Genomic DNA, 17,443 nt, shown 5'->3' on the forward strand with positions numbered 1-17,443 from the left:
GCAAGGGTTATTAATATCATCCATACCACTAGGGGCTTGAAAATCAAAAGGGTCAACGAAGTCTGCCCCTTATTTCAATCACAAAACATAGTTCACATTACTTATTTATAAATTGAGCTCACAGAGCACCTTTACTCAGTGAACCTAATCATGAAGGCACTTTCATGAGCTCTAATACCCAAGGCTGCTAAGGGGAAAGAAAATGTGGCAATTGACTGATCTCTTGCCAAGTAGATGTTGTTCCTGGAGATGAAAGGCAAAGCCTTGAAGCCCCTTTACCCCAGTCCGTGCAAGTGCATTTTGTAGGTTCGTTAAATAAACAAATTTAAAATTTGGGTTAAGAAAATTTCTAAAGGACAAGTAAACACACATATATATTTATACACACTCTATATACATATATACAGATCCATACTATCTATCTATATCTATATCTCTTTATATATGAAAGCAGGAATAATGTCATCAAAATGCACGTCAAGTAGAGCCACCACGAATGCCGACTGGTTCAGCCCTTCTGGAAAACAATTTGGACGACTCTCAAAAAATTAGATATTGAATTCCCATTTGACCCAGCAATACCACTGCTGGGAATATATCCCAGAGAGGCAAAAAAGTACAATCGAAACAACATCTGCACATGTATGTTCATCGCAGCACTGTTTACAATAGCCAGAATCTGGAAAAAACCCGAATGCCCCAGAACGGATGACTGGTTGAGGAAACTTTGGTACATCTATACAATGGAATACTATGCAGCTGTTAGAAAAAAGGAGGTCAAGAATTTTGTAGTTAAGTGGATGGGCATGAAAAGTTTCATGCTGAGTGAAATGAGTCAGAAAGAGAGAGACAGACATAGAAAGATTGCACTCATCTATGGTATTTAGAATAACAGAGTGGGAGACTAACACCCAAGAACGGTAGAAATAAGTACCAGGAGGTTGACTCCATGGCTTTGAGGCTGCCCTCACGTTCCGGGGAAAGGTCAACACAGAGAATCGATCACCAACTACATTGTAGTCGAAGGCCATGTGGGGGAAGGGAGTTGCGGGCTGAATGAGGGCTAGAGACTGAGCACAGCGGCCACTCAACACCTTTATTGCAAACCACAACAGCTAATTAGAGAGAGAAAACAGAAGGGAATGCCTTGCCACAGTGGCAGGGTGGGGTGGGGGGGAGATGGGATTGGGGAGGGTGGGAGGGACACTGGGTTTACAGGTGGTGGAGAATGGGCACTGGTGAAGGGATGGGTTCCCAAACTTTGTATGAGGGAAGTATAAGCACAAAAGTGTATAAATCTGTAACTGTACCCTCACGGTGATTCTCTAATTAAAAATAAATAAATTTAAAATTAAAAAAAAAAAAAAAAGTAGAGCCACCACCCTCATTGTTACTTTATTTATAATTATTTACAATAGGATTCAATCTTACTTTGTTGATCAGTATTTCTATTGCTCTCCTCCACCAAAGATGCCAAGGCCCCTCGTGATGACAACATAGGACCAGTATGTTCTTGTTTTTTCATTATACTTGTGACATATTCTTTTTCAACAAACTTTTTTTTGGGGGGCCACACCCATAGTACTCAGTTTACTCTGACTCAGTTCTCAGGAAATACTACTGGTGGTGCACAGGGTACCGCATGGGATGCTGGAAATCGAACTCAGGTCAGCTGTACTGTTGCTGTACTGTTGCTCCAGTTCCCTGTGACATATTCTTACTCTCCATGACGTACATATTCAGATAACATATTCAGTGACTGTTTTGTGGCATGGTGTTAAATTGTATAGAATGTGGCTTTTGTGCCAGACTATTTTGGTGAGTACAAACATGACAATGTTATTAACAACAAATTGAGTAAGGGTTTTGCAGCTCTTTCTGACACCCTGCTGAGAAGACAGGTAGCATGAGGACTTAAATTTCTAAAGGGATTCATAATTTAGGAATCAAAAGTAAAGGTAGGCATGGACATATCACCTAAGAGTGATTTTTAATACTTTTTTTACATTTTTAGTACATTTTTAATGCATTTTTAATTTTACCAAATTTAAGGGAAATGGGAATTTATTGATTTTTTTTTCTGGGGCGTATTTGAATTTACCAAAAATCAAAAGAAAGAAGCCTGAATATTGTTTTATGCACAAAAATACAATAATACAGGGCTGGAAGGAGGAGAAGGATTGGGGGGATTGCAAGATGGCATGTAGTGGTTCTTCTAAATTCAGAAGTAAGTAGATGGATAGTTGCTGAGGAAATTGACATGTCAGAGATTTTAAGCAAATAGAAGACATTTTGCCTTTAGGAACTGTTAGATTGGCAAAAAATGTTGAGAAAAAATAATTCATTTAAGATGAAAGATGGACTATAAAGATAGCATTCAATAGAATGAAATGAAATCCAAATGTAAATATATATATATATTTTTTAATTTATTTTACTCTTACAGTTATATTACTTCTGCTTTTTGTTGAGTTAGAATGACATTTTCCCCATAATATTTATTGGTCAAGTGAGTAACAATCTATAATTAAGCCAAAGAAAGAATTGTCTTCCCTGGGTCTGCTTTAAAATAAAAACCTTGAGCCCCGCTTCCCGCCGCCTGGACTCCCCGAGACCTTCCAGCAGCCCCAGCCCGTGTCCTCTGCGCCCCGGCTCCTCCCCGGGCCCCCTAACTGCGGCCCGCCCTCGCAGGTACCGTCCCGGACCCTCGGCCACGCCCTCCCGTGCCCCGCTTCCCCGAAATAAATGCCTCACCAAGAATACTTTATCCGGCTAAACTCTCACTCAAACTCGAAGGAACCATACACTACTTCTCGGATAAACAACAGCTCAGGTCCTTCATAGACTCAAAACCAATCTTGAAAGAAGGTCTAAAGGGGCTACTGTAAGACAAGGAGGAGCCCCATAAGAACAACAAATCCCACAGAAAGATGACACAAAACCACATCACAATAATCTCTCTCAATGTCAATGGCCTAAATGCACCTATCAAGAGACACAGAGTGGCTAAATGGATCCGGAAATTAAACCCAACATTCTGTTGCCTGCAAGAAACACACCTGAACAAACAGAGTAAACATAGACTCAAAGTCAAAGGATGGAAAACAATCCTCCAAGCAAACAACCCCCTGAAAAAAGCTGGAGTGGCCATCCTGGTATCCGACAACATAGATTTCAGGATGAAAAGGATCAAAAGGGACAGCGAAGGTCATTTTCTGTTTATCAAGGGATATGTACAACAGGAAGAAATCACACTCTTAAACGTATATGCTCCTAATGAACGACCGGCTAAATATTTAAAACAACTCCTAACAGACTTCAAAGAGGACATCACTAACAGCACAATTGTAGTCGGAGACTTCAATACGGCCTTATCGCCTCTAGATAGATCCACAAGAACAAAACTCAACAAGGAAACACTGACTCTGAAAGAAGAAATTGAAGAGAGAGGCCTAATAGACCTATACAGGGCCTTACACCCCAAAAAGAAAGAATACACATTCTTTTCCAGTGCACATGGAAAATTTTCTAAAATAGACCATGTACTGGGCCCAAGAACATACCTCAATAGAATCGGAAAAATAGAAATTGTATCAACCATCTTTTCAGACCACGATGCGCTGAAGATAGAAGCTAACCACTCACAAACACGGAAAATCAAATCAAACACCTGGAAATTAAACAATTCAATGTTGAACAATGAGTGGGTCAGGAAGGAAATCAAGGAAGAAATCAAAAGATACTTAGAAACAAATGAGAATGAAGACACGAGCTACCAAAACCTATGGGACGCCGCTAAAGCCGTGTTAAGGGGAAAATTTATAGCTCTCCAAGCATTCCTCAGGAAGGAAGAAAGGACCCACATAGAGAGCTTGACTTCACGACTCAAGACCTTAGAAAAGGACCAGAAAAAGGACCCCAAACCAGACCGAAGGAAAGAAATAATAAAAATTAGAGCAGAAATTAATGACATCGAAACCAAAAAAACAATCCGAAAGATCAATGAAACAAAGAGTTGGTTCTTTGAGAAAATAAATAAGATTGATAAACCGCTAGCAAGACTCACAAAGAAAGAAAGAGAGAAAACTCTAATAAATCGAATCAGAAATGAAAAGGGGGACATCATAACAGAAACCAGTGAGATTCAAAAGATCATTAGAGACTACTTTGAAGGTCTCTACGCCACAAAAAAGGAGAACCTAAAAGAAATGGATGGATTCCTTGATTCCTACAATCTCCCAACACTGAAGAAAGAAGACCTGGAATACCTGAATAGACCCATCAATGTTAAGGAAATTGAAACGGTAATCAAAAACCTCCCCAAAAACAAAAGCCCAGGCCCAGATGGTTTCACTGGCGAATTCTTCCAAACATTTAAAGAAGACCTATTGCCTGTTTTCCTCAAACTTTTCCAGGAAATTGAAAAAACAGGAACTCTCCCAAACAGTTTCTATGAAGCACATATCTCCCTAATACCAAAAGCAAACAAAGACACCACTAAGAAAGAAAATTACAGACCAATTTCCCTGATGAACACCGATGCGAAGATCCTCAACAAAATACTAGCAAATAGGATCCAACAAATCATCAAAAAGATCATACATCACGACCAAGTGGGATTCATCCCAGGGATGCAAGGATGGTTTAACATTCGGAAATCAATCAACATAATCCAGCATATCAACAAAAGTAAAGACAAAAACCATATGATCATATCCATAGATGGAGAGAAAGCATTTGACAAGATCCAACATCCTTTCATGATGAAAACCCTTGCCAAAATGGGGTTTGGAGGAACTTTCCTTAAGATAGTCGAAGCCATCTATCACAAGCCTACAGCAAGCATTATCCTCAACGGGGAAAAACTAAGGGCCTTTCCTCTGAGATCAGGCACAAGACAAGGATGCCCACTCTCACCACTCCTCTTCAATATAGTACTGGAAGTACTTGCGATAGCTATTAGACAAGAAAAAGAGATTAAGGGCATCCAGATAGGAAAGGAAGAAATCAAACTCTCACTATTTGCAGATGACATGATACTATATCTAGAGAAGCCTAAAACCTCTACTAAGAAACTCTTAGAAACAATAGACTTATACAGTAAAGTTGCAGGCTACAAAATCAATACCCAAAAATCCATGGCCTTCATATATGCAAACAATGAGGCAGAGGAAAGGGACATGAAAAAAGCAATCCCATTCACAATCGTGCCCCAGAAAATCAAGTACCTCGGAATCAGCTTAACCAAGGAAGTAAAAGACCTTTACAAAGAAAACTACAAAACGCTACTCCATGAAATCAAAGAGGACATGAGGAAATGGAAACATATACCCTGCTCGTGGATAGGGAGAATCAATGTTGTCAAAATGGCAATACTCCCTAAAGCATTATACAGATTCAATGCGATCCCTATAAGTATACCCATGACATTCTTCAAAGAAATGGATCAAGCAATCCTAAATTTCATATGGAATAACAAACGTCCAAGGATAGCTAAAACAATTCTTGGGAAAAAGATGATGGGAGGCATCACCCTCCCCAACCTCAATCTTTACTACAAAGCAGTAACAATTAAAACAGCATGGTACTGGAACAAAGGCAGAGCTGTAGACCAATGGAACAGGGTGGAATATCCCTACACACAACCCCAAATGTATGATCATCTAATCTTTGATAAGGGAGCAAGAGATGTGAAGTGGAGCAAAGAAAGCCTCTTTAACAAATGGTGCTGGCAAAACTGGACAACCACATGCAAAAAAATGGGTTTAGACCTTGACCTGACACCATGCACAAAAGTCAGATCAAAATGGATTAAAGACCTCAACATTAGACCACAAACCATAAGGTACATTGAAGACAAGGTCGGCGAAACCCTCCACGATATTGAAGATAAAGGTATCTTCAAAGGTGACACGGAACTAAGCAATCTAGTAAAAACAGAGATCAACAAATGGGACTACATTAAACTAAAAAGCTTCTACACCGCAAGAGATACAGTGACCAGAATCCAAAGACTATCCACAGAATGGGAAAGGATATTTACACAATACCCATCAGATAAGGGGTTGATATCAATGGTATATAAAGCACTGGTTGAACTCTACAAGAAGAAAACATCCAACCCCATCAAAAAATGGGGCGAAGAAATGAACAGAAACTTTACCAAGGAAGAAATACGAATGGCCAAAAGGCACATGAAAAAGTGCTCTGCATCACTAATCATCAGAGAGATGCAGATCAAAACAACCATGAGATACCACCTCACACCACAGAGATTAGCACACATCCAAAAGAACAAAAGCAACCGCTGTTGGAGAGGATGTGGGGAGAAAGGGACCCTTCTTCACTGCTGGTGGGAATGCCGACTGGTTCAGCCCTTCTGGAAAACAATTTGGACGATTCTCAAAAAATTAGATATTGAATTCCCATTTGACCCAGCAATACCACTGCTGGGAATATATCCCAGAGAGGCAAAAAAGTACAATCGAAACAACATCTGCACATGTATGTTCATCGCAGCACTGTTTACAATAGCCAGAATCTGGAAAAAACCCGAATGCCCCAAAACGGATGACTGGTTGAGGAAACTTTGGTACATCTATACAATGGAATACTATGCAGCTGTTAGAAAAAAGGAAGTCAAGAATTTTGTAGTTAAGTGGATGGGCATGAAAAGTTTCATGCTGAGTGAAATGAGTCAGAAAGAGAGAGACAGACATAGAAAGACTGCACTCATCTATGGTATATAGAATATCAGAGTGGGAGACTAATACCCAAGAACTGTAGAAATAAGTACCAGGAGGTTGACCCCATGGCTTCGAGGCTGGCCTCACGTTCCGGGGAAAGGGCAACTCAGAGAAGCGATCACCAACTACATTGTAGTCAAAGGCCATGTGGGGGAAGGGAGTTGCGGGCTGAATGAGGGCTAGAGACTGAGCACAGCGGCCACTCAACACCTTTATTGCAAACCACAACAGCTAATTAGAGAGAGAGAACAGAAGGGAATGCCCTGCCACAGTGGCAGGGTGGGTTGGGGGGGAGATGGGATTGGGGAGGGTGGGAGGGAAGCTGGGTTTACGGGTGGTGGAGAATGGGCACTGGTGAAGGAATGGGTTTCCGAACTTTGTATGAGGGAAGTATAAGCACAAAAGTGTATAAATCTGTAACTGTACCCTCACGGTGATTCTCTAATTAAAAATAAATAAATTATAAAAAAAAATAAAATAAAAACCTTGAAATTCCTACCCTTACAGAGCAAATAATACAAATGTCAGTTTCAAAAACATTTTGTGTTTGGGGATTACACCCAACAGTGCTCAGGGTTTATTCCTGACTTTATGATCAGGGATCACTACTAGAGGTGCTCAGGGTGGATCCGCTACATACAAAGCCATCACCTTAACCTATGTTCTATCTCTCTGGCTTCATAAATGTCATATTTTATTAAAATTAATTAATTGAATAAATAAATGATTTAGTAACAAATATTTCTACTTTTTCATGAGTCCAGTTTTTGCGTGGGTTTTGTTTGCTTTCATGACCGTGTGACTTATGCAATTTTTTTTACCAATTGTCAACATATATAGTTAGGCCTGGAACTCATGTCTTCTAATTCCAAATAGCACCCCTTTTAAACTGTAACTTGTTATTTCCAAATGTCTTAAGTAGAATTCCAACACATGGTAATTTAAGTTTGCATAACAAAACAGACATTGCTTCTTGCAAATGTGTTTTCCAAATACTCATAAATATCTACTGTGTTCTATAATCAATGATCTGCAACAACTACAACTAGAGGTATTTCATTAACTGCAATACTAATAACTTCTGTTGTATTAATTTATACATCAAAATAGTTACAGAATGAAACTGTTCCCAGTTTCAATAATTTAATATACATAAGCATCTTTTATAAAGTACCCTAGAATTTATTTTTCTTTATTAAATAAAGGTTGCTTATTACTGGAGATTATGAACTTCTTGATATTCTTTCTGATACTATTGAACAAAGTTTGCAATAAAACTTCTAAGATACCAGAAATTTAAAACATTCCCTGGAGCAATCCAATAAAAATTTTGGAAGACATATCCGTTTATTTTACTCAGAAGAGTATAAATATTTGTTTAATATTAACACCACGTGATGTCATTCATTTAGAGTTATGGGTGACCTTTTAAAAGAAAATGCCACTGAATGTTATAAATTATTGCGCAATGCTTTGTGTAATATAAAAAGCTAGAAGTTTAGAATAGTCAGTCAGGCCAATCTTTTAATAATGCTTTACAGGATCAATGAATCTATGAACAGGCATTTAACCAGTCTTTAGAGATGTTACTTCTTGATCAGAATAAAAATTATTGCGAGATGGAAATTTCATGTACAGAAATTTTTTATGTTTGAACAAAGTTTTTAAAATCCTAAATTATATTAGAATTCTCATGTCTGGTAAGTATAAAACAGTATAATATTGACAGGTGTCAGCTGCTGACTAACGTCTCTTCAGATATACCTGGAAACCACAGTGGGGTTGGATTTCTGCAGATCATTTCCATGGGACCAGTTGGCTTTGTGTCTTGTTTGGCCAATAAGTGAGTGGACAGAGATGCAACTGGGCTGGAGCAGGAGGATAGCACTTGACCTTCCTATTTTGCTTTCTAATTTTGTTTTGGTTTCCTGTTTGATCAGCCTTGTCCAGCCTTGTATCTTGACCCTAACGCTAGCCTGGCATGCAGAAGCAACTGCTCAATCCATGTTGAGTCAGTTTGCAGTTCTTTTAGAAGAGTCTCTTCCCATTCTCTCAAATACCCTGGCAACAGCCAGCGATGGCATCCCCTTCCTAGAGTCTGGGGTCCCAGGCTCACAGTTTTTCTTTGTTTTCAGAGCTTGGAAGCTATAGTAGCAGTCATCACATCTCCTATGCACGGTTGCTGCTCAGAAACTCCCTTTGGTACAGCAAATTTTGATAACCCTCCCCTCATCTTGCTCCCCAGCCATGGAGAGGGGTAGTCAGGGGCTTCCTAAAATTGCTAACCCCAGTCTGACATTGTGGTTTCTTTTTACTAGTGCAGCTCCTTGGTACCTAGTTTGAAAGTATTTCTATAAAGTTTTCCTGAAAAATATAATTATGTGATTTGGGTTTCCTGAGCCCAAACTGCAGTTTAGGATTAAAGAAAACATCTGAGTGTCCTTTCCACTGCTCCAGGGACAGAAAAGAAAGCATTGAAAATGGAATCATCTATCCATAGCGCACTGGTCAGGAAGGGCAAATGACCAGCCAGTTTATTTCTCCATCATTAGGTTTTAAATGCTACATGGGTAGCAGAATATCTGACACATGGTGTTCATCACAGTGAATGGTCATTGTTGCTTGCCACCAGTAGCTAGCACTGAAGAGATGGTACAAAATACTTAGCAGGCTTAATGCAGATCATTATACCTATACTGTTTTATTTGATGCTTGGGAAAATCTTAAAGAGGCAAGAATTAACTTCATGATCATTTCATAGGAAAGGCATCAGACTTTGGTATTGAAAAACTTTCCCTTGATTGCACCATTATTAAAGAGAAAAATATAGCTGTGGATATGAATTTACATGATGAACTACTGTGGATAAAGCTATCCCCACTGTCCCTGTAAACTGCTACTACATACTGCTTCCTCCTTTTGGTTTTCTATCATAAGATTCTCTGGTTCACAGGGGACTTCTGTCTGTATCTACCATTGATAGAAGCTTACATCTTTCTTATCCAAAAGGAATGACTTGAAACTAAATTAATTCTAACAGACTGCTCACACAGCACATACTCTGTTAGCGGAATGTTTTACACTTGAAAGCCAAACAGATTTTATTTAAGTCAAATAACTGATTTTTCAACCTATTCCAGTGTGTTTGTGTGTGTGTGTGTGTGTAGTGTGTGTATAGTGAGAATTATCTGAGAGCTTCAGGCTTTATTTGACTCATTAATACTCCTTTGGTTGGTAAGGTCACCATCTTTCATTCACACTCTCTTTTGAAAATTATTTTCTTGAGTTATCAATTACCCACAGTAAAATTGATTTTCTTCTGAAGAAAACTGAAAATATTATTACTCAGATTTACAAGATTAATCAGTGGAAGTCAGGGCTTTATTAATCTAGACTAAAAACGTCATCTTAAGTATAAATTCTTTAAATATGAAAGGAAGTTACATGATAGCAAACAACTGAGATTAGAATGGTCAACCAGTTTCATACTAGCGGACTTAAAAAAAAAAGGATAGTTTGAAACTTAACTCAAAATTAGAACACCATTATGCCTTCTGAAAATAAAAATGGCATTATTTAGAAAATCTTTTTAAAATAAGTAAAAAGTATAATTTCCAAATAGTGTGAAGTGTTTTTATTTTATAATTTTAGCAGTAAGTGACATTGTTTTGATGCTGTCAAGTATTTATAACATTCTTAAGCTGTTATTTAAAGAAAAATGCTACATAGAAATTATTAAAACTATTCGAAAAATTATCTTTAAAATTTGCATTTATTTTTAGAGTGATAACTAATGCAACAACTTTCTTAACTCTGTAGTTTGAATATAGTGGTAGTGAAATCATCACTGTGTGATAGCCACAAAGACAAGGCAATTTCAATTTTCCTTAATTTAACTCTACATGGAATTATTTTCCAAAACTACTTCCCTTTTGATATAATTGACTCTTAAATCTAACTGGGTGTCTAGGTTATGATTGTGATTCTCTTTGTGAACTTGAAAAACATTCTCTAAATCTAGGGAGGCAAGAGAAACCAAGTATCCTATCAGTGTGAGACTTGATATTCCACCCAGGATATTATGATACGTATAATTCAGCTTCTTCCTTGAACCCATATAGGAAGAAATGAAGACACTTTCCAGTCATCTTAGAAATATTGTTAAAAACATCAAAAATTCTGTGAAAAACAATGTTGGGAGCTGAGAGAGGAATACAGAGGTACCTAATTTAGTCTGAGAGTGTTGCTTATGCTGAGATCTGAAGGACTAAGTCAAATTAAATGGATAATTAAGGGAAGTAACACAGAAAACTCTTGCGGCAAGCAGGAGGAATACATTGTTTTGTGCAGCTAGCATGCTGTCGATGGAGCAAAAGAAAGCTCTTCCAAGGGCTCACTAAGCTTTTTTCTTTTTTTAAGATATCCATTTAAACCATTTGTCTATACTATTTCAAATAGATATTTGTGCCCCTTGTTTACTGAAACACTATTCATGATAGAAAGATCAGGATACAACCTGTATTCAATCAGGATACAAGTTGAGAGGTTAAAGAAACTGTTGTATATACACAGTTTCTACTTGGCTGTAAGAGAAAATAATTTTCTCCCACGTGGATAGAATGGGGGATACGATGCAGACTCAGGGATGACTCTTTGCTTTGTGCTCTAGGACAACTCCTGGCTCTGCTCAGGGAGATCATTTGCAGTGCTAAGAATCCAGCTGGGGTTTGCCGTATGCAAGGCATGCACCTTCCTTGCTATTTGTCTCTCTGGCTCCTAGTGCCTTATTTTCACTCTAAGAATATTATTTTGAACATTGCTCAAGAACAATTGTGAATAAAGTATTCAGTAGAGTTAAATATAATTAAAACAAAAGAAAGTAAGAATAGTAAGCTTACCTATTGTAGAAATCATCTCTGTAGTAATCATAGTCAAAGACGTAGCCGCTAGTAGGGAAACAAAAACATTAGTTCACATTTGTTTCAGTCACATGCATTTGGGTTTTAATTTTTACTACTACATCAATAAAGTTGCTACTTTAAAAATATTCATGTTTTGATATAATTATGTACCCCAAGGGCTTTATAAGATTATAGTCAATTGAATATAATGTCCTGTCAATCTATTATATGTCTGACAATGTAGGACTGAAAATGGTTTCTGTGGTACAGAATTGAAGAAGAGATATGGCAGTATAAAATTCTTTCAATACTTATAAGTAAATATGAATGAAGGTCATTTTCTCCAGATAAAATACAATATAGTTAATCCTTCATACTATTGTATATACAACGAAACTAGACAATGAACAGAAGGCACACAATAATATAAATGGAAAGGTTTAATGATCCATTTATTGTAAGATTGCCTAACAGTAATGTGATTTCTTCAGAGTCTTAACAGTTTTTATTCTAAAACTTGTGATTAAATGCTTCACATAGAGAAAAATAAAGGAGCGCATTACTTATCAACAGTAATAATATTTGGAGTTATTTAAATACGAATTAATACATCCATTCAGTGATACTTTATGACTATGTTCCTTATAGTAATATATAATAAAAGCATATTACATGATGCCACTAGGGTTTAGAAGGCACTTTGTATACCATATTTTCTTCCAATTTTGGTTACTAAAACTCTGTTGAATTTAGTAGCTGGAAGATCGTAAGGTACAAAGGATGTAAATCATTTGGCCACTCAGAGTGGAATTGCTCTATCATATGGTTACTAAAGCGTGATTCTTCTTTTCTTTCTTTCTTTTATTTTTTGAATGCTGGACATTGAAAGGAGGTCCTCACACATGCAAAGCATGCAGTCTGCCACTGAGCATCTCATTTAAGCTAGGTGAGCATTTTACTACTGAGCTACCTCCAGCATCCCTATGTTTAACTTTTTGAGGAGCCACTGAACAACAGGACAGTGATTTTTGTATTTCCAAATGTTTAACAGTCTTTTATTTTAGTTATTTTTGTATTAGAAAAATTGGAAGGACAGAGTAATCTATGCCTAGATTTAACGATAATTATATTTACATCTTCTCACACTCATTACGTAAGGGAGCGATTAGAGCATACTGAGCTTATTAGATTTAGATGTGCCTGCAACACAGTCTAATGGAGCACATCATGTTTGAATTCAAGATCTGAAATGCAAAGTGGGACCACATGAGTGTCTTGGCTGGCAGACTGCATCGTGTAGCTCATGCAATGCTGTTGTATTCATCTATGGAATGAAGGAAGGCAGTGGTATAACTGTCTATTGAGAGCAAAGTAGCCACTGATGCCTCACTGTTACAGGTGGGTAAGTTAGTGTAGCTTGTGCTGTAGTTTCTCCTGAGAGCATTCACAACTGGATGTTAAGGGATTTTAAAGCAACCTATTGTCTATCACCAAACCCTAAGGGCATACATGTTAGGAACTATACCAGGCTCTTAAATTTAATAGCAGAGTACATAGCTTCTTTTCACATGAGTCTCAGAGTAGTATGAGTCAAGATAACCTCATAACTGTCCCAGAGCGTTATTATGGGAAGTTATCAGTGTAAACTTTTGAGCTCTCATTTCTTAGAACATTTACTTGTGAAAAATGGCAGTTGCTTCTTTGTGCCTCTGCTTCTTTAACAGGTATGTATTCGCTTAGCCTTTCACCAGCTTCTCAGCCCAAGAATGAAAGATTTTTTTTTTAAGTCTCTGAGAGCGATTTTTGAACTGTAAACATCAAGAAATCCAGTGCCATTATCTCTCAGTGCCTGCGGGAAGATAAGAGTCTAGCTTTGATAAGTGCCAATTAGTTCTCTTCACCTCTTAAAAACTGTTCACTGCTGTAGAGGACTGGAGTTCAGGCCCTCTCACTAGTGTGAACCGTCTCCCTTACTCACTTAACTTACCTGATAAAAACGTGTTTTTTATTTTTTTTGACAGTGTTGGAGACCAAAACTAAACTAATAAAAAGTACACAGGAAGGAAATGAAAGAACAAAAAAACTGAGGGGAGAACCACTGAGAGTGGCCTTTCTGAGGAGATGACAAGTAACCAGAGGCTTAAAGGATCAAAAAAGTCCTCTGAGGAGCCAGGAGAGAAAAGGCACTGACAGAGGAATGGGAAACACAAAAGCACAAGGCAGGGAAAATCTTGGCAGATCCAGTCAACAAAGATCAAAGACGACTGTAAGATAGATGAGAGATAACACACTCTGAGGTTACACTGCCACAGAGAAGATGGGGAGCGTAGATCAACCAGGACACATTTTTTGGAGGTAGTTTTGACCCAGACAAAAAGCTCCACCAACTAAGAAGTGAACTAAGGGCTGGAGCGATGGCATTATGGGTAGGGAATTTGCCTTACACAAGGCCGACCCGAGTTTGATTCCTCCGAGAGCCCGGCAAGCTACCGAGAGTATCCCGCTCAATGAGTATATCAATATTTTCAATTGTAGCAGAATAAAGGGAATAGAATGTGACTAAATTGTTTTTATGAGCTTTTTTCTCCTGGTCTGAACTCCCTAGGGTTTAATTACAAGAAACTATGACAATATGGCGTAATTAATAAATATGTTAGTTATGTGGATGGCAGTAATGATTGCACTCGAGTGTTTTATACTTTTAGGAAATAATTCAATAAATTAATAGCCACCTGGAAATTAGTTCATAAGAAACAAGAATTTACTTTTTGATCTCAGTTGATTAAATTATCTTGTACAACTGCCTATCTTCTGTTCAATATTGTCTGCTAAAGCATATTTATAAGAACCACTGAGAGCTAAGTATCCTGAATTGATGGATGTTAAGTCTCACTGCCATCATGAACTCAAGTTTACCTGTCAGCATTAAAGACGAAATAAGATGCACAAACACAACAGTCTTGGTAATCACAAGTCTGCTTTTGTATTAATGACTTGAGGTTTTGGTGGACAACCATAGCTGTACTTAGCTCTGGTCATGTGCTGTACATAAATGTAAGCTGGATCTCCAAGAAACGGGAAGAGATGGAGGGAGATACAGGGAGATGACCATAGGGCCATGTCCTTCGCATCCCTCTGAACTCTGCTTTGTTGGCTTTTCTTTCTCTCCCTGATTCTCTTTTGTAATAATTCCTTCATTTTTATGTCAACATTTATTAGATATTAGCCTTCCCAAAGCAATATTTGAAGAAATACATAAAGTTCTGTGTATTTCAGAATTTTTTAAATGTGGAAAATCAGCTTCAACTTAAAAAAAAATCTCCTTCTCATAAGAGTGGTGTTCTTATATTCATGAGCTAAATTATTTTGGCTTTTACATTAGGAGCTTTAGTATATTCATTGCAGTGGCTCTGAATGACAGTGTGATTCCCCAGCATTATAAGCAAAATGCTAATTAACTAGGTATTTGGGGCACGATTTAGGAGGGAAACAAGTTCAGGAACAACATTTGGAAGCATGATCACTGGTAAGGACAGGCACTCAAACTTCTAGAAAAGTGCAACAACAGTTACGTATACTTAACAAATCATCATCATCATCATCATCATCATCATCATCATCATCATCATCATCATCATCCCATTTATCGTTGAATTTTTCTCGAGCAGTCTCGGTAACGTCTCCATTCGTCCTAGCCCTGAGATTTTATTTTATTTTATTTTATTTTTTTTTTGCTTTTTGGGTCACACCTGGTGATGCACAAGGGTTACTCCTGGCTCTGCACTCAGGAATTACCCCTGGCCGTGCTCAGGGGACCATATGGGATGCTGGGATTTGAACCGGGGTCGGCCGCGTGCAAGGCAAACGCCCTACCCGCTGTGCTATCTCTCCAGCCCCAGCCCTGAGATTTTAGAAGCCTCTCTTTACTCATCCTTTCCCAATAACGCTGCATTGGAGGCTTTTTCAGGGTCAGGAGAATGAGACCCAGCATGTTACTGGTTTGGGCATATTAATACATCATGGGGACCTTTTGAGGGTCTCCCATGTGGGCAGGAAACTCCCGGTAGTTTGCCAGGTTCTCCAAGAGGGAGAAGTAGGCTAAAAGAGGTTGCTTCCGGGAGCTTGCTCTTAAGTCTCTGGATGCTGGCCATGGATGGGATTCCACGGTGCCGGTGCCGGAGGTAGTCCCTGAGTGTGACTGTCTAGCTACTGGGAAATGAGAGATCTGGGCAGAAGAGGCCCAGTCCCGATCCGAGCAGGCTTGGAGGTCTCAGCCCCGGGTCCCACACACCTGGGTTTCTCTGCCGGTACCTTCATGCATGAGGTTCGTCCAAATGTGTGGAGAGGGACCTTGAGCATGGCTGTGGCTAGGCTCCTGAGGTCTTTGACTGCCGGGAGCTCTGCTCAGGGCAGGGAGGGAAGCTGGAGTCCATCTCCTCTGAGGAGCGCCAGGGAAGACAGCCGGGCACGCGGGCAAGAGACTCTCTTAACAACTTAACAAATAAGTACTCAAAATTTATCTGTTTATTTAAATTTATTGTTAATGTGTTGTTTTTGGGCCACACTGGGTAGTGCTCAGGGCTTTCTCTTGGCTCTGTACTCAGAGCAGCATTTTCGGTGGTGTTCAGGGAACCAGATGGACTCTAGAGATAGAACTCGCACTAGTCTTGTGCCTTACTTGCTGAACCACTACTCCAGCTCTGTTCTGTTCATGTTGAAAATCTAGGGTATGTTTAGAACTTTTGTTATACTTTTAATTTAATAGTATTCTATTTTCAGATACTACCTGAATTGTGTTGCAAATTGGCAAAGTAATTGTTTAGAGTTGCAAACTCACACCCTTTCTTTTGTTACTGATTACTAAATGAGAGCAAGTTACTTTCTGACAATTTTATTAAACTTTTTTATTTATAAAATTAGAAATCACAACTCATTAGACTTTGCAGTACATGCTATCAATTTTATCTAATCCTTTTGAATTTATAAAGCAAGCTTCATATGAATAGACTAATATACACAGGAATTTATTTTATTTTCCATCACAAAACTTCATTAAAACATAATCTGAAGAATATTAATAAGCACCCTCGTACAATAAGTGTGCATTCTAAGGGCTTAACAGCGACATTGCCAACAATAACTTCTACTGGACTTCTCTTTATGATTATATATGGTTTCCTAAATTAAATAGAATAATCAATTATTAAGTATTTATTTTAAGCGGGATCTATCTTTGGAACTTAAAGATAATTTCAGTAGAATATGATTTTTACTCTCAAGGAATATTACTGGAAATTTAAGGCATTTGAAAAATACACAAATACATTCAAATTAAAGGCAGAATTTGACAAAGCCAAAACATATGCAAAAATTGCTGAGATAGAAGAAATAGGATAGCAAAAGGTTCAATAGGCTTCACAAAAGAGGTGGTATTTGAATTAATTCTCATAAAAGATAAGGAGCGATAGCACAGCGGGTAGAGCGTTTGCCTTGCATGCGGCCAACCCAGGTTCTATTCCTCCGTCCCTCTCGGAGAGCCCGGCAAGCTACCCAGAGTATCCTTCCCGCAACAGAGTCTGGCAAGCTACCCATGGAGTATTCGATATGCCAAAAACAGTAACAACAGGTCTCACCATGGGGACGTTACTGGTGCCTGCTCAAGCAAATCGATGAGCAACAGGATGACAATGATACAGTAATACATAAAGATAAAGATTGATAAATGAATATTTAATAAGAGTTCTTATAGATGTCAAGCACTGCGGACAGTTAGAAAAAATATGGAACAAAAATTGA

The 17,443-nt window shown here is 38.3% G+C and overlaps 1 protein-coding gene across 8 annotated transcripts in view; it reads right to left on the reverse strand.

Moving 5' to 3' along the window:
* The window catches only part of RALYL (RALY RNA binding protein like), a 722,346-nt gene that overhangs the window by 75,916 nt on the left and 628,987 nt on the right, over positions 1-17,443 (reverse strand). For all 8 annotated transcript variants that reach the window (XM_055125634.1, XM_055125632.1, XM_055125635.1 and 5 more), the window contains one exon: positions 11,645-11,692. In XM_055125634.1, the coding sequence (XP_054981609.1) occupies positions 11,645-11,692 (48 nt within the window). The remainder of the gene's footprint in view (positions 1-11,644; positions 11,693-17,443) is intronic.

This window comes from Sorex araneus, chromosome 2 (genome assembly GCF_027595985.1).
Source record: "Sorex araneus isolate mSorAra2 chromosome 2, mSorAra2.pri, whole genome shotgun sequence".
Lineage (NCBI taxonomy): Eukaryota > Metazoa > Chordata > Mammalia > Eulipotyphla > Soricidae > Sorex > Sorex araneus.